Genomic DNA, 24,996 nt, shown 5'->3' with positions numbered 1-24,996 from the left:
GGTTGCTCTTAATCACAGTAAACTCTGTGAGGAAGGAAGATTAGGATTTGAAAATATTTGCTGTGGATAACCAAAGATAAGCATTGACAGCATTCTTTGTTGGAACTGAAACATTGGCTACATTATTTACATTTCTTATATTTTATCATTTTCAGAAGAAGTCAATCCTAATTCGGGCTAGAAGCAAAAGACTAGGTTATGTGATCTACTTATATCCCTAAAACAGGTTCTTTTCTAATTGCACCTGTTGGGGCAGTAAGGATGAGTTTTAATGTTGCTCCTAAGAGCTTTATTTAATCTGTATTGGCCTTTTAATTAGTAATGGGCAATTCTGGGTGAATTGTTAATTGATTAGAATTGTGGAAATTATACACAAAGCTGTTTTGTCCCTGCAGCCTAGAACAGTGTAAGATTTTAACAGGGTCTGGTTTAGTTACTATTCTAAGATGGATACTTGAAAAGTATTATTATAGTGGCTTTGGTTTGTATTCCAGCCTGGTGGTGGTTTTAACTCTGCTAAGAATTATTGTCTTTTAACTCACCAAGGTCCTCAATTCTACTCCATTAAGGGCCACTTTTCTGCCAATCAAAAAGCAGCATCCCTGAGATTGATTTTTGTTACAGTGGATAGTAATGGCTGCCTAGTGACAACATTTCAAACTCTTTTATGTAAACAGAAAGCAATCAAATAAGTACTAATCCAAGGATTATGTGGACTCAAATCCTGTGGCCAGAAGAATCTCTGCAGTGTATGTCCCTGGCTCTTTGCCGTCTAGTGCCAAGCAGCCCCTCTTTTGCTTCCTGGAAATCTTGTTTGCTGCTTGTGCTGCCTGTTAGATTTCAGTATGCTAAAACCAAAACACTCCTGCAGCTCCTGAATGAAATTCAAAAAGACACTTACATTTCCATAAATAAATTAGGAATTCAGTGGTTTCTTCGGGCTAATCAGGGCAGGCTGATAAACCTTGCTAGCTGTTTAATAAATGAATTGTGACTGATTACCTATTAATATGGACGCCTCAGGAATTCACCCTGGGGGAAGCAGAGCAGTGAAATAGAGAGGGGCATGGCCCCTTGGGAAATCAGGGCTTCATGTTTGCAGCTTAAATATCTCTGTGAAGTATCAATAAGGAGGTAATTGAATTTTGAACACAAACATGAGTGCCGGATGGATGAAAGGGGGTGGGGGGATCTGATCGTCTCTTCTCTGCCCCTTCATTCTCCCCTCCCCTTTTCCTTAGAGACCACTCTAGTAAAGATAGATGCTAAATCCATTAAATAAAGATTAGACTCTGTCGTAGTAGAAAATGGCAGCTTAGCTAGATCCCCAAGCAAATTGGAGCCTTTTGCAGTACAGAAAATTAAAATATACATTTTTAACAAGCATGCTATCTTCCTAGCAATAATACCAAACTAGCTTGTGGGGTTTGCTCCTCCTTTGGATTGGCTTTTTGTTTGGGCAGATCACTTTCTCTTGTATTAATGCCAATCTTTTCTGTATTCCTGGAGCAGAAGGGACTGGATTTATTTATTTATTTTTAAAGCTTCTGTTGGGGCCTTTCCTCCAGCATCCTGCTTGCTTGTAATCAGAGGAGTGGGAAGGAGATTAGTGTCCCATGAATTGACGGTAGATAAATGTTCCCTCCCCTTAACTGGTGGGCCCAGAAGAGCCCAATCACTTGTATTTCAGGGATGATTGGAGACTGTACAGCCCAGCAAGAAAAGGGCTTACAGATGGAAATAAACATTGATGTTTTAAATGTAGTTTTACTTGGCTTTATTTCCTCTAAATAACGTTATTGATTTGCTTTGTCCTCCTATTCTAAGCCAGATAAAGTCATATTAATGTAGGAAAAACCAATTGGCATCATTTAGTTAAAGATCATAATACCCATTTTTTAGCAATAACAAAAAACAAGCATCAAGCCTTAAATACTTTTGTTATGTTGATGTGACTGCCCAGTATTGGCTTTTTGTATTAACTCTTTTATATGTCAATCTACAGTTCTAATAACCCTTTCCTAAGGCTTTAGTTGGTCAGTCTATCATCAAGTATTAGTTGAACATTTGTTAGGTATATGTAGCATTGTCAGTTACCTTGGTCAATGGTGAAAAAAGTCTTCTGCTATCATAGATACTTCTTTTTTTATTTGTTTATTTTGTGTGTGTGTGTTTTGTTTGCTTTTATTATTTTTAATTGACACATAAGAATTCCATATATTTATGAGTACCAGATGATATTTTAATATATGTATACAATGTATAATGATCAAATCAGGGTAATTATCAGGGTAATTAGTATATTCTTCACCTCAAAGATTTATCATTTCTTTGTGTTGGTAACATTCAAAATCTACTCTTTTAGCTATTTGAAAATATATAATTTGCTGTTAATTATAGTCACCCCCTACAGTGCTATAAAACACTAGAATTATTCTTCCTATCTAGTTGTAACTTTGTATCTGTTAACCAACCTCTCTCCATCCTCCCCTCCCCTGTACCATGTACATCTTCTAATAATGGCTTTTCTACTCTTACTTCTAAAAGATGAACTTTTTTTAGTTTTCACACATGAGTGAGAATGTGCAATATTTATCTTTTTGTACCTGGCTTACTTCACCTAATGTCCTCCAGACTCATCCATGTTGCTGTGAATGACAGGATTTCATTCATTTTTATAGCTGAATAGTACTCCATTGTATATATATCACATTTTCTTTATTCATCTCTTGATGGAAACTGGGTTGATTACATATTTTGGATATCCATAGATACTTCTTTTTTTTTTTTTTTTTTTGAGACAGAGTCTCACTTTGTTGCCCAGGCTAGAGTGAATGCCGTGGCGTCAGCCTAGCTTATAGCAACCTCAAACTCCTGGGCTCAAGTGATCCTACTGCCTCAGCCTCCCAAGTAGCTGGGACTACAGGCATGCGCCACCATGCCCGGCTAATTTTTTCTCTATATATTAGTTGGCCAATTAATTTCTTTCTATTTATAGTAGAGACGGGGTCTCACTCTTGTTCAGGCTTGTCTTGAACTCTTGACCTTGATCAATCTGCCCGCCTTGGTCTCCCAGAGTGCTAGGACTACAGGCATGAGCCACTGTGCCCGGCCCATAGATAGTTCTTTAAAAACAAAGGAAATCATGTCATATTCCTGCTTATAAAGGTTCTTTTTTTTCTTGTGATTATTCCGTAAACAGAGTGCAATTTAATTTTTCTGATCAAAACTGAAATTTCTGCTTATTTGGGGAGTTTTTTTATTATTTCAGAATATTACAGGGGTGCATTTTGGTTACATAATTGCTTTTGTACCGTTTGAGTCAAAGTGTGCCCATCACCCAGATGGTGTGTGCATTGTACCTGTTACGTGTGAATTTACCCATCCTCTCTTCCCCCTCTCACCTGCTTGATTTCCAATCAATGTTATTTCCATATATGCACATAAGTGTTGGTCAGTTAGTACCAATTTAGTGGTGAGTACATGTGGTTAGTGTTTTTCCATTCTTGTGATACTTCATATAAAAGTTCTTTGTCTCCTTGAGTCCTACAAGATACAATCATATTCCCCAGGCCTTCACAAAAGTGCCTTCCTAACATTGACCTAGCCTTTTTCTATAATTTTATCTAGAAAACCACTTAGTTTTCAGGCTGTTTTAAGTCCCATTCCTCTCCAAGTATTATCTGCCTATTCCTCCAGGCAGAGTTAAATTTTTGTCACCATGCAGAGTGGGATCTACACCTGGGCTCTGAGGATTTCCTGTGGAAGAGAAAATGTACAATTTCTTGGTCTCAGTAATTAAGGACTTTGTGCATCATTTGCCAGATGGTGTTGCAAATGTTCCTAATTCTTTGTTTCAACTTCAGAGATACATCAGTGATCAAATTTTTGATGATTTGTCCTTGTGACATTCACTTTATTATTTAACTTTGTTTTGCAGCAATAAAGGAAATGTTTCTTATTAAGTCAATTAAGGTGGGTCTAGCACAGTGGCTCACACCTGTAATCCTCTGGGAGACTCAGGTGGGAGGATTGCTTGAAGTCAGGAGTTTGAGACCAGCATAAGCAAAAGTGAGACCCTTTCTCCACCCAAAGATAGAAAAAACTAGCCAATCATGATGGCACATGCCTGTAGTCCCAGCTATTGGAGGGAGGTGGGCAGGCTGAGGCAGGAGGATCACTTGAGCCCAAGAGTTTGGGATTGCAGTGAGCTATGATGATGCCTCTGCACTCTATCTGGGGAGACAGAGCAAGACTGCCTAAAAAAAAAAAAGTTAAGGTGTTTGTTTGTCCTATCACTTCCTATCATTACTGCCTCTTAAGTTATTTATCTCTAGAAATCAGAAATCAAATGTATTTAACTTGATTGCCACAGTTCACAAATGGCCCTTAATAATTTTGAGTGCTATTTCTCAAAGCCAAATAGCACAAAATTTCAGAATTTTCTCATCCTTCTTATGTTGCAAGTTATACTGATGTTACATCCAGATGGTTATAGTTTTCCTCCCATGTCTCTCTAATCTCTGCTTCCAGCCATATTGCTGGGCCTCAGATCTCCTTCCAGCCTTACCAACAACACAGGGTTGCTGGAGCCGTGGGAAGCAAGCATGTAAAGGCTCTGTACTCTTAGTAGTTGGATTTCAACTATTGTAAGTTACATGTTTTAAACCTTATTTGACATTAATGGATTAATGCAAGTAAAATGTATTTTCTTATTTGTATTAATAATTTTCAGTATATATCTTTTCACTTAATTATAAGAAAGATTTAATACCAGAAATTCTTCAGTAAAAAAAATCTGACCCAAATTATCCCTAAAATTTTTAAATAACATAAAGACTATCATTGACTTTATCACTTTGAGAGAAGACTTTCTTGGTATCTTGCTTTCCTAAAGCTTTCTGGTGACCTTAGCATAACCTTCATTCAATAAAGTATCTCTTGCCTGCCTTTGTATGTACAAAACACAGTACCATTAGAATTATCTGCAGTATGTTACTACTTACACAATTACTGATTTAAGCTTCTGTATGAGTATGGGTAATGCTCAGGTGTCTGGCTTATTCAGGAAATTTCTGTAGCCATGGTTCTTAACCTAGAGTCTCAGAGTCTCCTGAAATTAAAAATAAAATTGTATGTGTATAGGCATATATGTATATTTTTCTACAGAGAATAATCCGTAACTTTGATCAGATTTTTTAAAAGATGTCTATTATGGATTGAATTTTGTTCTCTCAAAAAAGATATGTGGTGTCCTAATTTCCAGTATCTCAGAATTACTTGGAGATAGGGTCATTACAGGGGTAATCGGGTTAAAATGAGGTCATTAATGTGGCCCCTAATCCAATATGACTAGAGTCCTTATGTTAAGGAGAAATTTGGACACACAGACACGCATACAGAGAAGACAGAGGAAGAAGATGCCATCTACCAGCCAAGGAGAGAATCCTGGAACAGATCCTTCCTTCATACCCCTCAGAAGGAACCAGCCCATTCTGGCATTAACTCAAGCTGCTGTATAATGTAGATGTGCAAAGGATTATTTATGGACCAAAATACCCTTCTGTATAGTTTATAATCTTTATAAACTAAAGGGAATTAGGTATCAACTTTATGTAGTTCCATATGCATATCAAGATTTTGAGATTACTAGGTAAAAATTGCTTTTTATATTATTCATAGTAAAAGGAAAGAGTTTACCTTTTGAAAAAAGTATATCTTTTTCACCTTTATAATTCTTTTATACTTTAGGCCATACTGATTTTCAGAAATCCCTTCTAGTTAATGTCTACTGAACATTAATTAACTTACTCTCCACTTTCTCAAGCACTAATGGAAATACTGGATTATAAGCAATCTAATACTGTGGACATTCCACCAGACATTTTCCTCACTGTGATTTAAGGCAGTTTGTAATCACTCCTTGTGGTCTTGAGGCCAGTTTTCAATTCATGTGACTCATATATCCTGCCTAGTTTTAATTAATTTTGCAAGGAAGATGCCAGGAGAAGCAGTATTAAATGCTTTCTTATAATCAGGTTATTTCATCTATTGGGTTCTTGTCAGCCACTAATCTTATAATTTTATCACAACAAAATACAAAAGTTTCCCTGACATAGTTTGTTCTTTATTGTTGTTCTTCAGTGCTTAGTACTCATGGTTTGGGTAATCTTATATTTATGATTGTCTTATTTAGAATTGATTAGAGAATTTCTTTAGATTTATAACAGTAATTGCTAGAATTCATTTTTTAACATTAGGATTTGGGATAAGCCTTAATTGGTATCACATTGTGTTTTGTTTATTTGGGCTTTGGGTGATTTTGTCAGCAAGGATTCAGTCAGGAGTAATTTGAACAGGAAGAATTTAAAATAAAGAATTGTTAACTAGGTGAAATGTGCTTAACTTCTAAAAGGGTAAAAGAAGACTCAAAGGTATACAGAGTTAGCAACTGCAGAATGCTGCTAACCCCTAGGGCTGAAGGAGAGTGAACAATGAAGGAACTTAGAAATTTAGAGGAGGTCCCCCCACAAGGGTGAAATGCAGACCTGTGAGGAGAAGACACACTGCCCCAGGAACAAGCTGCCTGTGGCCAGAGGTTACTCTGTTCCTGTATTACAGGAGCAGCTTACCCCATGACAGTGAAGAATCTGCCAGAGGGAGGGAGCCCCATCACTGAACTGTGAAGATCACCATTGCAAAGGTGAACAATGCTGGGACCCCTGCATGCCAACCTGCTGGTCACTGCACAGAAAAACCACACAGTGCAAGAAGGAAGAAAAGTTCTTTCTTCTTGCTTCCGCTTTGCAATCTTCCTCCAGTCCCCTTTAATGGCAAAGCTTAACATCAAGCCAGGTGGCAGAGGAGATATGTAGCCTGCTGCCTGATGAGTCCAGCTCCAGTATCACATGGTAGGGCAAAGAAGGATGAGTTAGGAGCTGAGAGACAATAAGTGAATAATTAGTACAGCGAGTAATAGCTTTGTGTAAATTTAAATCTCACAAATTAAATTCATTTTGTTTCATTTTGGTTTTCAATAGACGTTTATTTCTCTCAAAGCAACTTTTGCACTTGTCTGGGTAGCTCTCACCACCTAGACAATGCTACCTGAGCCACTGATTAACTTAGATATAAATGCCCTCCAAAATATTGTTGGTTGCTTTTCCCAAAGGGATTTAATAAGTTTTACTTAATAAAAAGGTTTAACAAATTTTCAAAATAAAGAAAATGATAGTAATTAGAAGACAACAAAACATGAATGTGAAAAAAATGATTGCTATTCCACTCTCTTAGCCACATAGAATTTTCCTAATTTCCTTTGTGACTAATACTCTCTTCACTTTTCATTTTTTTTTTTTTCTTTTTTTTTTTGAGACAGAGTCTCACTTTGTTGTCCAGGCTAGAGTGAGTGCCGTGGCGTCAGCCTAGCTCACAGCAACCTCAAACTCCTGGGCTCGAGTGATCCTTCTGCCTCAGCCTCCCGAGTAGCTGGGACTACAGGCATGCGCCACTATGCCCGGCTAATTTTTTTTTATATATATATCAGTTGGCCAATTAATTTCTTTCTGTTTATAGTAGAGACGGGGTCTCGCTCTTGCTCAGGCTGGTTTTGAACTCCTGACCTTGAGCAATCCGCCCGCCTCGGCCTCCCAAGAGCTAGGATTACAGGCGTGAGCCACAGCGCCCGGCCTCACTTTTCATTTTTTATTTTTTCTCCCAATTTTTTTAGCCACATTGAGCTTTTATATTCCTGTCTTCTTTAGCACCTTTCTTAACAACCATTTAATTGTTCTTTATGCTTGTCTTTTCAATTAAATTGTAAGGCCCTTGTAGTCATTGACCATGCTTTATGTTACTTTTGTGTATTGTAGAATAGTACTGTACAAATGCCTGTTGAGTAGATGGAATCATTTTATGTTTACAGAATAAGAAATGGAAACAGCCTGCAAGGCAGTCAGAGAACAGATAGGTACTTACAATTTTTTTCCTCCCATTGCTACTATTCCAGGAGCTATCAACAGTCTGCTAGTTGTCTGTTGCTCTCTAGAAGGAGTATAACTAACACTAGGAATGTAAAGACAATATCACGATGGGGGGATGTGGGGGATGATAAAACAGTTACAATCATGGAGAAAGCTGAAAGTATCTAAAGTGAAAAATGAATGTGGGGAGAGAGTACTTCCAGGATAATGATGATTTTAATGCACAAATTTCCTTCCCAAATGTTAATAAAATATAATTTTTAAAAAGATATAAGCTCTCAAGGAGAGAACGTGAAAGAAGACAGCAGCAAAATTTTGGAAGCTGAAAAGCACATGAACTTAGCAGACCTATGAAAAACAATACTAAAGTGAGGAAGGAAGGCCAAGAACCAAGCCAGTTCACAATACTCTAAAAGGCTAAAGATTGGTGGTACCAGGTGGAAGAGGGAGATGGTTTAAATAAGAAGGATTAATTACAGTTTGAAGGAGTTGGATACCTATATCACCTGCTTTATTCTACCCACAAAACACCAGAGCTTTAGTCTCTAGAGAGGGTAAAACAGTTGATTCCTCAACTGGTGGATATCAGACCAGCTGAAGATGAGGTCTGTACTGAAATTGTAGTGAATTATGCACACTCTATGCTGAGACCACTCCTCCCTCACAGCCAGGCCTTCACCCTCCAGTCAGGAGATTTGGAAGACACTTTTCTAGGGAATCTGACCAGCCCAAGAAGAATAAAGGCACTGACATAGAAAGTTCTACAACTAAACAACCTGCTCATACTCCAGTGAAGCTTCCAGTCAACAAGCAAACTCCTAATGCTCAGAGTTTCCAAGCAGCTTTTTAGTCTTCTGTTCTTACATAGGAAAAAATAATTAAAGATTACCAGTGTTTGAGGAAAACCCATAACATGAAAGATAAAGACCAAAGGCAATGAATGGGAAAAAACCAACCTGGAGAAAACAGATTATGTCTTCAGGAAGATGAAATTGATAAATTGCATAATACATCTAAATATCTTGAGATTTGGACAGCAGGCAGACATAGATTCTGTGTTAGAATTAGAGATAAGTATAGAGAAAACCAAGCAAACTAAAAACAAAACAAAACAAAAAAGTGCAAGAAAGGAAAAGTGATCATAGTTTATTACATGGCTTAGTTATAAATAATGTTTATATAATAATTATAATAATGTAGAAACTGAATATTGATCTAAGTAAAGTTACTATATATAACCCTGAGAGGACAGGAGATGAGATGCTTGTATGTATATTGTGAGGAATTAAGGGAGGAGAAGGATGAAGAAAACAGGTAAATCATCACGAGAAAACAGGTACATCAAAACAGGTAAATCGTCCTGTATTGGTGACAACCTCCCCCCACACCATCACGTCCTATATTGGGAGAAGTCAATAGATAATACCTCAAATTGAACAATCAATAAGTAGTAATAAAGGCATATTATTTAATTGCTTAAGGACATAAAGATAATATAAAATAATCAGCTAAACAGGGTAAAAGTCGTTGCCACTGAGAAGGAATTAATGAAGAGCTACAGTTTTTCTTAACAAACCATATGGAATCACATATTTTATTTTATTTTATTTTTTTTTGAGACAGAGTCTCACTTTGTTGCCCAGGCTAGAGTAAGTGCTGTGGCATCAGCCTAGCTTACAGCAACCTCAAACTCCTGGGTTCAAGCAGTCCTTCTGCCTCAGCCTCCCGAGTAGCTGAGACTACAGGCATGCGCCACCATGCCTGGCTAATTTTTTCTCTATATATTAGTTGGCCAATTAATTTCTTTGTATTTATAGTAGAGACGGGGTCTCGCTCTTGCTCAGGCTGCTTTCGAACTCCTGAGCTCGAGCAATCCGCCTGCCTCGGCCTCCCAGAGTGCTAGAATTACAGGCATGAGCCACCGTGCCCGGCCACATATTTGATTTTTGAAACATATACATGTTTCAGACAAAAATCACAACTTTAATTTAAAAAAAAAAATAACTTACCAATTGTTAAAAATAGGTGAAATAGATAATAGGAAAGACAGATACTGGATGTTGTAACATGTATGAAGACAGGGCTCCAAAAATTTAATAGGAAACATGTAATAGGAAAATAAATGGAAATCAAACCAGGCATTGTATATTAATAGGCCCAAAATAGAAGATCTTTGAATTAAAATGTGATTGCTTATATATTTTCAGTTTTTGTGCTATGAAATCTGTGTGCCCAAACTTATTACAACCCAAAATAAATAATTCAGTTTCTGGGTGGGAAGCAAGTATATTTATACCTCATAATGAGAATAGAACCCAAAATTCAAGCCCTTAATAATATGTTGGTAACACAGTTTGATTAAGGAACTTCACTGTTTCCCATCTTTTCTTCCTTGATATAGGTGGAACTTCTCTGAGTATTTGGTTGGATTGCAATTCAGTTAGAAAAAAATAAAATTCTATGCTAATTTCCATTTTTAGTGTTCTAAATATTGACCTCTGGTAACTGATAGATTTTGGTGAATGGAATTTTGCTTTTTTAACATTACATTGAATTGTACATTTAGCACTAGGTCTGGGTGATCTCTCCAGGGAGAGTGGAATTGATGGATCCTTTTTCTGCCAGTCCCGGGTGGCCTGTCAGGAGAGCAGGTGTTGCAGGAATGGTGTATGCATTCAAGAGTCATAGTGCAAATCTGATCAAGGCGAATATTCCCAAAACCACTCAGGCTAGTATCTCTCCTGGGGAAGAAGCCAACATTGGCCTCCTATGCTTTTTTAAAAAAAAGGAAAAGAAAGAAAGAAAAACTAATTATCAACCTTCAGCAAATGTCATTCAACTCAAATCCCTGAAGGATAAAGGCGTAGGTGACAAATGTTCCTGGAGAGAGAGTTGAGCTGTCACTTGTCTTTTTAATGGATCATCCATGTTTGGCTGTAGAATCACATGGTGTTGCTCCTTATTGTGTGTTTCATCTGAAGAAATACTGAATATCTGTATGCACAAAAGAATTGTACAATTTTTATAAACCCTTTGGGCTTGAACAGAATTTTAGTATCAAGGAGAATGATAGGGGGTGAGTTTCATTGCTCTTAAAGGATTCAAGTATTCAGGGGACCACTGTCTATGTACTCAGTTGTCCCTAATGCTTCACCTATTTTTCCTTACTTTAAAAAAAAGTTTGTTTTTGTTTTGTTTTGTTTTGTTTTGTTTTTAGGAGATGAGGTCTTGCTACGTTGCCCAGGCTGGACTTGAACTCCTGGGCTCAAGCAATCTTCCTACCTTATAGCCACATGCCACCAAGACCAGCTTCCTTACTTTGATTAGACTTGTTATGTCCTGTTTTGTTTGCCTTGACTAACCATGGCCATTGATCCTTGTCCTATTCCAGAGGGCAGTTAGGAACAATGGGGAGAAGTTAGAGAGAGGTTGGATTTTTGTTTTTGTTTTGACCCAGTGTTGAAGAAGAACTTTCCAAATGTCCAGAAATTAAATTCACTCTCAAAAAGTACTGAGTTCCCTGTCACTGGACCAGCTACTTGGGAGGCTGAGACAGTGAAATAAGGAAAGACAAAGAAATTCAAAGCCTACAGATGGGAAAGAAAGAAATAAAACGGACTTTATTTACAGATGATATGATCATTTACATAGAAATCTAAGGAATCAATAAAACTATTAAAATTAATAAATGAAATTTGGCAAAGTATGAAGTCAAAATATAATAATCAATGGTATATCTACATACCAACAATGAACAATTGGTAAATGAATTTTTTAAAGCAGTATAATTTGTAATATTAAAAATACATGACATTCTTAGGAATAAATTTAGCAAAGTATGTATGAGACATGTATACTGAAATTTACAAAGCATTGCTGAGAAAAATTAAAAATCTAAATAAATAGAGATGTATAGTATGTTTATGGATCAGAAGGCTGATTATTGTTAACATGTTAATTATCTCTAGATTATGTATTCAAGATAATTCCAATCAAAATCCTTTAAAAAGCTAACTTTAAAAAAATTTATAGGTTTATGGGGTACAAGTGCAGTTTTTCACGTGGACATAGTGCATGCGTAGCAGTGAGGTCTGGGTTTTTATTGTAACCCTCACCCACATAGTGTACATTGTACCCATTAAGTAACTTTTCATCCCTCACCCCCTTCCCACCCTCTCACCGTTCCAAGTCTCCAGTGTCTATTATTCCATTCTCTATGTCCATGTGTACACATTATTTAGTCCCACTTATAAGTAAGAACATGCAGTATTTGACTTTCTGTTTGAGTTATTTCACTTAATATAGTGGCCTTTAGTTCCATCCTTGTTGCTATAAAAGACATGACTTCATTCTTTTTTAATGGCTGAGTAGTATTCTATGGTGTATACATATACCACATCTTCTTTATCCAATCATCCATTAATGGACACTTAAGTTGATTCGATATCTTTGCTATTGTGAATAATCCTGCAATAAACATACAAGTGCAGGTATATTTTTCATAGAATGATTTCTTTTCTTTTGGGTAGATACCCAGTAGTGGGGTTGCTGGATTGAATAGTTGATCTATTTTTATTTATTTTTTATTTTTATTGGGTTTTTTTTTTTGTTTTTTTGTTGTTTTTTTTTCAGACAGAATCTCGATTTGTTGCTCAGGCTAGAGTGAGTGCCGTGGCATCAGCCTAGCTCACAGCAACCTCAAACTCCTGGGCTCAAGCAATCCTGCTGCCTCAGCCTCCCAAGTAGCTGGGACTACAGGCATGTGCCACCATGCCCGGCTAATTTTTTCTCTATATATTAGTTGTCCAATTAATTTCTTTCTATTTATAGTAGAGACGGGGTCTCGCTCTTGCTCAGGCTGGTTTTGAACTCCTGACCTCGAGCAATCCACCCCCCTCGGCCTCCCAGAGTGCTAGGATTACAGGCCACCACGCCCGGCCTGGTCTATTTTTAGTTCTTTGAGAATTCTCCATATTGTTTTGTGTAGAGGTTGTACTAATTTACATTCCCACCAACAGTGTATATGCATCTCCTTTTCTCTGCATCCTTGCCAACATCTGTTATTTTTTTTTTTTACTTTTTCTTTTTTTTAAGAGACAGGGATCTCACTCCATTGCCCAGGCTGGAGTGCAGTGGTGCAATCATAGCTCACTGCAGTGTTGAACTCCTGGGCTCAAGCAGTCCTCTTGTGTCAGCGACCTGACTATCTAGGATTACAGGTGTATATCACCACATCCAGCTCCTATTTTTTCACTTTTTAATAATAACCATTTTAACTGATGTAGAATGTTATCTCACTATGGTTTTAATTTGCATTACTCTGATGATTCGTTGAGCATTTTTTTCATATATTTGTTGGCCATTTTTATGTCTTTTGAAAAATGTCTGTTCACAACCTTTGCCCACTTTTTAATGGGGTTACTTGGAGGGATTTTTGATGAGTTGTTTGAGTTCCTTGTAGATTCTGGGTATTAGTCTCTTATCAGATGCATAGTTTGCAAATAACACAATCAGAAATGAAAAAGGAGACATTACAGCTAATACCACAGAAATAAAAAAGATCATTAGGAGCTGTTATGTATAACTCTGTGCTCAATGCATGTGTCTGCTCGGTGTTAAAAAAATAAAAAAAAATAAAAAAATAAAAAAAAATAAAAAACTCTGTGCTCACAAACTAGAAAACTTTGAAAAAATGGATAAATTCCTGGAAATATACAACCTCCCAAGATTGAGCCAGGAAGAAATAGAAATCTTGAACAGATCAATAATGAGTAATGAGGTTCACTAAGTAATGAAAAAGCTGCCCCCCAAGAAAACCAAGGGCTACAGGGATTCACAGCTGAATTCTACCAGATATACAAAGAACCAATCCTACTGAAACTCTTTCAAAAAATTGAGGAGGGAATCCTCCCTAACTCATTCTATGAAGCCACTATTACCCTGATACCAAAGCCAGGCAAGGATGAAACAAAAAAAGAAAACTATAGACCAATATCCCTGATGAATATAGGTACAAAAATCCTCAACAAAATACTAGCAAACTGAATTCAACAACACAGTAAAAAGATAATATGCCATGATCAAGTGGCTTTTATTCCAGAGATGCAAGGATGGTTCAACATATATGCAAATCAATAAACATGATCTACCACATAAACATAATTAAAAACAAGAACCATATCATCTCAGTAGCTGCAGAAAAAGCATTTGATAGAATGCAGCATCCCATCAATTCATGAGTGAATTAAAAAATGTGGTATATGTATACCATGGAATACTATTCAGCCATAGCCATGAAAAAAGATGACTTAATGCGTTTTGCAGCAATTTGGATGGAACTGGAGAACATTGTCCTAAGTGAAGTATATAAAGAATGGAAAAACTAGGCCAGGCGCGGTGGCTCACACCTGTAATCCTAGCACTCTGGGAGGCCGAGGCAGGCGGATTGCTCGAGCTCAGGAGTTCGAAACCAGCCTGAGCAAGAGCGAGACCCCGTTTCTACTATAAATAGAAAGAAATTAATTGGCCAACTGATATATATAGAAAAAATTAGCCGGGCATGGTGGCACATGCCTGTAGTCCCAGCTACTTGGGAGGCTGAGACAGAAGGATTGCTTGAGCCCGGGAGTTTGAGGTTGCTGTGAGGTAGGCTGACTCCATGGCACTCGAGCCTAGAGTGAGATTCTGTCTCAAAAGAAAAGAAAAATATAGCATCCCTTTATTATAAAAAACCCTCAACAAACTAGGCATGAAAGGAACATACTTCACAGTAATAAGAGCCATGTGACAGACTCACAGCCAACATCATCCTGAGTGGGGAAAAGTTGAAAGCATTCCCTTTAAGAACTGGAACAAGACAAAGATGCTCACTTTCACCACTTCTATTAAACATAGTACTGGAAGTCCTAGCCAGAGCAACCAGGCAAAAGAAAAAAATAAAAGGCTTCCTAATTGGAAAAGAGGAAGTCAAATTATCTGTTTGCTGACAATGTGATTATATACCTAGAATACTCTAAAGACTCCACCAGCAGATTCCTAGATTGATAAATGAATTCAATAAAGTTTCAGTATGCAAAATCAACATATAAAAATCAGTAGTATTTATTTCTATATATTAATAATGATCAAGCTGAGCACCAAATCAAGTCAATTCCATTTATAATAGCTACAAAAAACCCCAAATATCTAGGAATACATTTAACCACGGAGGCAAAAGATCTCTACAAGGAAAACTACAAAACAGTGATGAGAGAAATTGTAGATGACACAAACAAATGGAAAAATTTCTCATGCTCCTGGATCAGAAGAATTGAGCATATTGACCAAAGCAGTCCACAGATTCAATGCAATTCCTATCAAAATACCAAAGAAAGTCATTTTTTCCAAATTTAGAAAAACCAATCCTAAAATTCATATGGAACCAAAAGAGAGCCCAAATAGCCAAAGCAATTCTAAGCAAAAAAGAAAAAGCAGGAAACATCACATTACCTGACTTCAAATTATACTACAAGGTTATAGTAACCAAAACCAGCATGGTACTTGTATGAAAATAGTCAATGGAACAGAGTAGAGAACCCAGAAATAAAGCCACATACTTAACAGCCAGCTGATCTTTGACAAACTCAACAAAAACATACAGTGAGAAAAGGACACCCTATTTGATAAATGCTGCTGGGAAAATTGGAGAGCTATATACAGAAGAATGTAATCCTAGCACTTTGGGAGGCCGAGGTGGGTGGATAGCTCAAGGTCAGGAGTTCGAAACCAGCCTGAGCAAGAGCAAGACCCTTTCTCTACTAAAAATAGAAAGAAATTAATCAGCCAATTAAATATATATTTATATTTTAAAAATTAGCTGGGCATGGTGGTGCATGCCTGTAGTTCCAGCTACTCAGGAGGCTGAGTCAGGAGGATCACTTGAGCCCAGAAGTTTGAGGTTGCTGTGAGCTAGGCTGACACCACGGCACTCTAGCCCAGGCAACAGAGTGAGACTCTGTCTCAAAAAAAAATTAAAAAAAAAAACAAAAACAAAAAACAGACATAGAGATGTAGAGATGAATGAAACAGAATAAAGAGTCCAAAAATAGACCCACACACATGTGGTCAATTGTTTTTTGGAAAAAATGCCAAAATAGTTTAAGGATAGTTTTTTCAACAAATAGTGCTAGAACAATTGGATCTCTGTGTGAGAAGAAATGAACATTCAACCTTACCTCACAACATAAAAAATTAACTCAGAATAGGTTATAGATGTAAATGTAAACACTGAAACTATAATAAGATGTCTTCTAGTAGAAAACGTAAGAGAAAATCTTTGCATCCTTGGGATAGCCAAAGACTTCTTAGATAACACAAATAGCATGAACCATAAAAGAAAAACTTCACTTAGGACTGAACAGGTTATATTATGTGATGTGTGGAGCAGGGTGAAAGGGTGTGAAATTTGTATGCAGGTGGAGAAAGATTTCTCAAACAGAAATTAGGATATACAGAAGTAAATGTTTATTTATCTGAGAAAAAGAGATAGAGAGTGTGAAAGAGAAAGGAAGTGAGTGGTCACAGTGCATGAATGAAGGGGTGAAAATGCCAGGCAGTCGAGGGAAAGCTATTTGGAGTTTTAAAGGGTAAAAATGTTTTATTTCTCTTTCCTCTTCTTTAACAGACTGATAACAGAAGCAGCAGTGAAGCTGTTGCAGATGTTCTTTATTTTCTCTTTTCTCTGTGAGGCCAGGTTGTCTGAGTACTTGAAGTTTGTTTCTGGCAGGAACTGAAGCAGTAAGTTGGAACAGGGAGTTCACACCCCTCCTATCTGCTTAGGGCTCTTCAAGGCTATGAAAAAACTAAAGATAATAAGTTAGGCCACAGGTGTTTTAATTAAACAAAACAAAGGGGTAGTTGTGAGTTTTTTCTTCAAAGAGGCAATTATGTGTTGTGAGTTTATTTCTTTTACTTTCTGTTTGATAGTTTATTTTCCTCTGTTAGATAGGTTATTAGTAATGCCACATTTCACAGGGTGTAACTTGTTTTGAGTAAAAGGTAAGAAGCATGATGTGCCAGCACCAAGGAAAGATGGCACTTACTGGAACACGCAAGAACTTTGCCTGATAAATATGTTAAGAATATAAGAAGGTGGTTAGATCAGAAAATGATTCTACTCAAATAGCCACACAGTACTGAAGGGCAACCAAATAACTAGTGTGATGATTACACAGCTCTTATGGACCCTGTGAGAAATTATCAATAGGAATAACTGCTAACTTATTTAATGATTTTCTGAATATTTTAATTGCTTCAAACTGTGAATGCAAAAAGGTTTAGACTCTTAACCCTGTGTAAAGTTGTGTTCAATAAATATGTATTGAATAAATCAATTAAAAAAAGAAATTATCAGTATTATTCCTCCTAGTATCTTCAGAGTGTAGCACAATAGTGAGCACATAGAAAGTCTACAATTAAATGCTTTTTGTATAAAGTTATCTACATTGTTCATGATCTGAGTTAGGACTGCTGAATCAGTTATTACAGTTAACCAATTATTTGCATGTACTAAGGATTACTTAGTTTTTATAGCAACATTAATCTTTCATTTTGTGGATTTTGATATGTTTAAATCTTTGTTAAGTGTTTTTGTATTTAATGCATTTGCATTCATCTAATCTACTTATATTAAATCTAATTGCATCCTGACTTCCTGGGATGAGTCGTTAAACAAAAGGAACATTTTTCAAATAATTATTCATAGTACCCAAATAATCTAAGTACAGTACTTACTTTAATTCAAAGTATAGTATCTTTGTTTTTAAAAACAGTACACCATAAATACAAATTCTGATGTTATTTGAATTTAAACAGAATTGAATTTATGAAGTATATATATTTTCAGGTATATGGCAGTAATGTCCCAACACCCAAGTTTTTTATCAAGAACATTAATTAGTTAGATTTTCTGTTAGTTCTTTAACAAGAATAAAGCCAAAAGGAAAAGGCGAGTTTCTTTTGTGCTTCAGGATAGAGGTATGGAGGTACCTGTGTTAATGGAGAAAATCAGGTTCTGTTGCCATCGATCCCCTTTGTGAAAGTCTCTTTATCAAGGGTTTGACTTGAGCCCAAAGGACTTTTTACACCTGTGCATTTGATTTTTGCTCAGCTCTACACATTGCCTTTTTTTTTTTAAAGCAGCTTTACTGAGATATTTTCCACACGCCATAAAATTCACACACTTAAAGTGTACAAGTCAATGGGTTTTTAGTACAGTCATGCATCGCTTAACTACAGGGATACATTCTGAGAAATTCCACATTAGTTGAGTTTGTTGTTATGGAAACATCATAGAAGGTATTTACACAAGCCTAGATGGTATAGCTTACCACATACCTAGGCTACAAACCTATACAGAATGTTATTGTACTAAATACTGTAGGCAATTAGAACACAATGGTAAGTATTTGTGTATCTAAACGTATCTAAACATAGAAAAAGTACAGTTATTATAATCTTACAAGACCCCCACTGTATATGTGGTCCCTCATTGACTGAAATGTTATTACGCAATGCATTACTCTACATTCACAGAATTATGTAACTATCACTACAGTCTGGTTTTTGAATATTTCCATCACCTCAAAAAGAAACCCCATACTTATTCGAAGTCATTCCTTATTTCTCCTGACTCTCCTCCCCCTGCCCTACTCATCATCCCTAATTACCACTAACCTACTTTCTGTCTCTGGATTTCATTGCTTTTAATGTCAAATAATATTCCATTATATGGATATACCACATTTTGTTTAGTCATTCATCTGTTGTGGACATTTGGGTTGTTTCTACTTTTTTGGCTATAATGACTGATGCTATGAATATGCATTTATAAGTTTTTGTGTCATCATCATTTTTAGCCTTCTTTTGATGTGGGGGTATGTTTGTATATTGTGTCATAGATTTGCCTTAGAACACCTTGAATATAGTTTTAACTTAATATGAGTATGATATATATCTTCCAATGATCTAAATACATTTTACTAAACTGATAGGTCACTCAACCATTTATTAGTCTCTCATTTGTCTGAGTCATTTAGAAACTATAATTCATTAAGCAAAAACATAGCCCTATTTGTTTTCATCATTCAGTGTTGGATTTCATTTCAAGGGACTCTAGAGTTTGAAATTTTATATCTTAAGCTAGAATGGAGAAGAATGGCTTATTGTGAATTTGTTTACAGTTGGTTATTTTGGGGGCATGAAAAGCTGAATGACAGCAAAAGGTCATCCTCTGTTTTGCTGTTTTTTAAAATCTCAGTCATATATTGTTTTGTTTTTGCTTAGAGTGTAGCTTTGGAAGAAAGAATCTATAGATACACTTAAAAAATCTATCTATACACTTAAAATGCTGAACAGCTTCTGACATATAGAAATTAATTTTTCTATTGACATTACCTCAAAGAGACATTGATTATACAGATGAAGTGAATGTACCTAGTAGCTCAAGCTGAACTTGAGCAATCATTAAGAAAGTGGCTCAAAGAATGTGATTAGTGGTAGGAATCTTTAAGTGTGTTATTCACATTTTTAAATAGCTTTTGACTCAGTTCTGGATTTGTGAGTTTATTTGTTAAAAATAGGATTTCTTAATCAAATTAGAGTTAGGTTAGTGGGGGACTTAATAAGTAGTCTTTGTTAAAATAAATCTTTTAGCAAATTAGGACAACTGGCTTTTGCATTTTCTCTCTCTTGCAAAAAAAATTGAGGTTTAGTCAGGTATGTTATAGGAATGCTGGTTTATTAGCATCAACAGTAATATAGAAGGAAAAAACTGACTTTAAGATTTGGCTATTTTGTGGAATTGAATCAGGTTGATCTTACAAGCACAAGAATTTTTAACTCAATAACACAGCATCTTCCAATTTGGACTTTACAAATCATTTATTTCTTTTAAATAAAAAAGCATATAAATAAAGCTTTCTAATAAAAGCATGTTAGACATCTCCATTTTTGGTAAATCTTGTGAAAACTTTAATCTTGAAAGGAAGCTAAACTTAAAAGCAAGTTACTTGACTTAATTGCGGTTAGATTTTTGATTACTACACCTTTTTGCCTAACAAAATATGATGAAAAATGGTTATAATTGGCTTAGTTTCTGTCAGATTTTGGATAGGCCAAATTTGTTATTTGTGGTTTAATTTCTTAAAAGCTGGGCCATGTCTAATACTGCTTTGGTATCTATCCATGAGAAATCCCAGACAGTGCTGGGAATTAAGGGGATACTTAGGGCTTGTTTTGAGATTCCATTTTATAATGTTCACTTGCATTTTTGTTACTCTAGTAGCCTAGTGGAAAGCTTTTGAAAAGGAGCTGTTCTTTGCTTGCCCGGATACACCCAGATAGTACATTCCTAATGGCTCAATTCAAACATCACTACCTTTTGAAAGCTTTTCCTGTCCGTCCATCCCAAGGCTTCTGCAGAATTAATTATCTCCATTCTGTCTTCATAATGTGTTCTATACTCCTCATATAGCTTTCATGACATTATTTGATAATAATTTATTTCCCAGGCTGTCTTCTGCTAAGATTCTCAAGGTTAAGGATTATATTGTAGCCTTAACACTGAGCACAATAGATGGCAATAGAGATAGAGCTAAAGTTTTGTTGAAAATTCTAATTATTTGGCTGAATGTTCTAATTTCTCCCTTTCTTTTCTTTTTTTTGTTTTTATTTTTGTTTGAGACAGAGTCTCGCTTTGTTGCCCAGGCTAGAGTGAGTGCCGTGGCATCAGCCTAGCTCACAGCAACCTCAAACAACTGGGCTCAAGCAATCCTGCTGCCTCAGCCTCCCTAATAGCTGGGACTACAGGCATGTGCCACCATGCCCGGCTAATTTTTTCTATATATATTAGTTGGCCAATTAATTTCTTTCTATTTATAGTAGAGACGGGGGTCTAGCTCTTGCTCAGGCTGGCTTCAAACTCCTGACCTCAAGCAATCCTCCCGCCTCGGCCTCCCAGAGTGCTAGGATTACAGACATGAGCCACCATGCCCGGCCTAATTTCTCCCTTACTTGCTCATATTTTCTAAAAGACAGTGCCACCCCCCTTTTTTTTTGCTTTAATTGTAAGAAATAAGCTTTATGATCATAATTTTGATAAAATAAAAGTTTGCCTCCTCTGTTAGTAATGAATTAGAGCTGCAGGAAACTGGAGACAGAATAAGAGCCTGGATAATATAGGTTAGTGGTTCTCAAACTTTAGCATGCATTACGGCTTGCTAAAACATGGATTTCTGGACTCAACCTCCAGAATTTCTTTCTTTTTTTTTATTTGAGACAGAGTCTTACTCTGTCCCCCTGGCTACAGTGCAGTAGCTTCATCATAGCTCACTGCACCCTCAAAGTCCTGCACTCAAGTGATCCTCCTGCCTCATCCTCCTGGGTAGCAGGGACTACAGGTGTGTGCCACCACCATCCCTGGCTAATTTTTTTATTTTTTTAGAGACGGGGTCTAGCTTTTGCTCAGGCTAGTCTCTTAACTCCTGACCCCAAGCAATCCCTCCATCTCAGCCTCCTAGGGTGCTAGGATCACAGGTGTGAGCTACCACCCAGCCATAGAGTTTCTGACTCAGTAGATCTGGGGTGGGGCCTAACAGATTCCCAAGTGATGCTGACGTGGTTGGTCTAAGAACTACAGTTTGAGAACCACTGATATGGGTTATAAATTCTAACTAACCTACTTGAAAGACATTCAGTGTATTGAAATAGGATCTCTTCTGATCTTCCCACTTGGTCCTCTCTTTAGGGTCTGGCAGGGTGGGGTGGGAAATACCCCGTTATTTGCAAAGTTCTCTACCAGTATAGTGTCTACACAGAACATCAACTCCTGATGAGCAAACTTAAATGCTCAAATGATGGGGGGAGGAATTTTCTAAGGGAAGAATGGTACAGCCTGGACAACATAGTGAGACCCCATCTCTTAAAAAAAAAAAAAAAAAAAGAAGAAGAAAAATTATCTGGGCATAGTGGTGCATACCTATAGTCGTAGCTACTTGGGAGGCTGAGGCAGGAGGATTGCTGAAGCCCAGCAGTTAAAGTTACAGTGAGCTATGAACATGTCATTGTACTCCAGCCTGGGTGACAGAGGGAGACCCTGTCTCTCTAAAAGAAAAAAAAAAAAAAGGCCAATCTCTTTTGATGTCTCATTATCAGCAGTTGTAAGAGCATATAATCGGCACACAATAAGAACTTGTTGCCTACCAGATTAAATTAGTTTCGAACTCTAACCTTCTGATTTGTGAGGCCAGTCGGTCCAGAATATAAAGTACTTCTTTTCACTTCTGTCTTGGTTTGAATGCAAATAAAATCAATGAAATGAAAAGATATGTTTTAAATTTAAATTATTAAGAATTATAGTAAATACTTATATAGAATCTAAGCAGATTTTCCCCCTCTATTATATTTTGCTATATTGATTACTCATAAATTATTTTTAAGATCCTAAATTTGGTCTGTTGTATTGTCATTGAAAGAGTATTCTTTCATTTCAAACACATTTATTGTATGTTAACCATGTACAGATTAAGCTCTGGAATTTCAATGATACAGACTTTTATACAGAGTATAATATAATTTTCTGGCCAAGGATATCTTTATGTTCTAATTATTTAAAACTAGTAATTCATGAATGTAAATAAGATTATTCAGAAACATCAAAATCAATTATTCTAAAAAGTTAACTAGCTAATATTTCTAATCGCAGGGAAAATAACCACTATCACATGACTTCCTAAGTAGACATGTCACACAATCAGTTTCTTACATGATAGTGATGTGGTTTTAAACCAAATTCATAAGCAAGAGAAGACAGAAATTGTTGTACCTATGTACAGCTACATGATTCTGAAAGAGGAAAAAGTTTTTTAAATTAAGGCTTACTAAATGACTACTGTATATTATGTATTTTTTCCACCGAGTCCATTAGGGAAATTATCTTTAAAAGTTTCTTCCATTGATGAATTTATTGTCCAATCAGGTTGAGAAAATGAACCATATGTCTGTGAAACCACAGTGCAAACAATTAAAAATCAAATTATCAGCTAGAGCAAGTAATGTGTTTTAAATTGGATATATCAGCATCTGTGAAGTAAAAGAGTAATCAAAGTAAAGTTGTATTAGTGATGTCATCACTTATATACACAACTGTTGATAGTGTAAGTATACATAGTTGAAATTTAGTTGGATTAGTGTAAAGAAAATATAAGTTCAACTGTTCCTTTTTGTAACTTTTGTTAGCTCTCAGACTGGCCTAGATCTTGAAGTTAGTCTTGCTGCCTACCTCAAAAGCTTTTTCTGAGAAGATTTAATAAATAAATGACCAATGATTAATTCTTTCCACCTCCAGGAGAATTTTGTAGAAACAGCATGTTGAGCCAGGGAGCTTTCCTCATAGCTGTTTTATGGACAGCATGAAAATTATGCTCTTAGATTTGGCAGTATGATTTCTTAAGTAATTAGGGAGAGAAAGATTGGAAGGTAGCAGTTCCTTATTATTAGGCTAAGGCTGAGTTTGATTTGGTAGATTTAAAAAATATGTCATCTGCTTTTTTTTTTTTTTTTGAGACAGAATCTCATTTTGTTTGCCATGGCTAGAGTGCCATGCCGTCAGCCTAGCTCACAGCAACCTCAAACTCCTGGACTCAAGCAATCCTGCTGCCTCAGCCTCCCGAGTAGCTGGGACTACAGGCATGTGCCACCATGCCCGGCTAATTTTTGTATATATTTTTATCTGTCCAAGTAATTTCTTTCTATTTATAATAGAGACGGGGTCTCACTCTTTCTTGCTCAGAGTGGTCTCGAACTCCTGAGCTCAAACGATCCACTCGCCTCAGCCTCCCAGAGTGCTAGGATTACAGGCATGAGCCACCGCACCCGGCCTTGTCATCTGCTTTTTTTTTTTTTTTTTTTTTTTTTGAGACAGAGTCTCGCTTTGTTGCCCAGGCTAGAGTGAGTGCCGTGGCGTCAGCCTAGCTCACAGCAACCTCAAACTCCTGGGCTCGAGTGATCCTTCTGCCTCAGCCTCCCGAGTAGCTGGGACTACAGGCATGCGCCACCATGCCCGGCTAATTTTTTATATATATATCAGTTGGCCAATTAATTTCTTTCTATTTTATAGTAGAGACGGGGTCTCGCTCTTGCTCAGGCTGGTTTCGAACTCCTGACCTTGAGCAATCCGCCCGCCTCGGCCTCCCAAGAGCTAGGATTACAGGCGTGAGCCACAGCGCCCGGCCAGTCATCTGCTTTTGATTGTTGGTTGTGTGTAACTTGTTCCTCATCCAAAGAATGTAACTATTTAATATGAATATGCATGACGTGAAAAGATACTCCCTTTCTAAAGCTTTTCCTGTCCATCCATTTTTATGCTCTCTGCAGAATTGATTATCCCCATCTCTGGTCCCTGACCTACTCTTGCCTGAGTACTCATTCATGTTGCTTCTAGCTGTATGAATGAATTATATTATGATATGGAGTGATAATGAAAAAAGACTATATTTCCAGAGAGACATGTGGTGAGATTTTCTCTTTATTGTGGAAAATTTTTAAGCTAACTAAATTAGAGAGAATATTATAATGAACTCCACGTACCCATCCCCAGCTTCAATAATGGTCAACTTTCTGCTATTCTTGTTTTGTATACACCCCCTTATATCACACCTTTTGTTGTGCTTATGTTGTTTGCTAGAATATTTTAAAGCAAATCCATTCCTTAAATACTTTAGTATATATCTCTAACCAAGAAGCGCCCCCCCCTTTAAATAATACCATTATTATCACACTGAACAAAATAAAATAATAATTCCTTATTAACATCTAATAGTCCGCGTCCAATTTGGCTCAAAATTGCTTTCTTTGGATCAGAATCCAGACAAGGTCTACACGTTAGTTGACCTGAATCTTAAGTCTCTTTTAATCTTCTCTATAACTGCTTTCCCTAGTTCTTCCAGGTTTTTTTTCCCCCATGACATTTAATTATTGA

At 36.6% G+C, this 24,996-nt stretch overlaps 1 protein-coding gene across 3 annotated transcripts in view; it reads left to right on the top strand.

Annotated features, from left to right (window-relative positions):
• LIN52 (lin-52 DREAM MuvB core complex component) overlaps positions 1–24,996 on the top strand; it is a 97,986-nt gene that overhangs the window by 58,495 nt on the left and 14,495 nt on the right. Inside the window, exon 6 of one of the 3 annotated variants that reach the window (XM_012741902.3) lies at positions 4,534–4,649. The exons of 1 other annotated variant lie outside the window; for it this stretch is intronic. In XM_012741902.3, the coding sequence (XP_012597356.1) occupies positions 4,534–4,613 (80 nt within the window). In that variant the 3' untranslated portion in view covers positions 4,614–4,649. Of the gene's footprint in view, positions 1–4,533; positions 4,650–6,621; positions 9,764–24,996 lie in introns of those variants that run through there. One more of the 3 variants, XM_012741928.3, reaches the window with a different exon arrangement.

Source organism: Microcebus murinus, chromosome 6 (assembly GCF_040939455.1).
Source record: "Microcebus murinus isolate Inina chromosome 6, M.murinus_Inina_mat1.0, whole genome shotgun sequence".
Lineage (NCBI taxonomy): Eukaryota > Metazoa > Chordata > Mammalia > Primates > Cheirogaleidae > Microcebus > Microcebus murinus.
The sequence above is the reverse complement of the archived record's forward strand: the minus strand, read 5'-3'. Positions and strand labels throughout refer to the sequence as shown.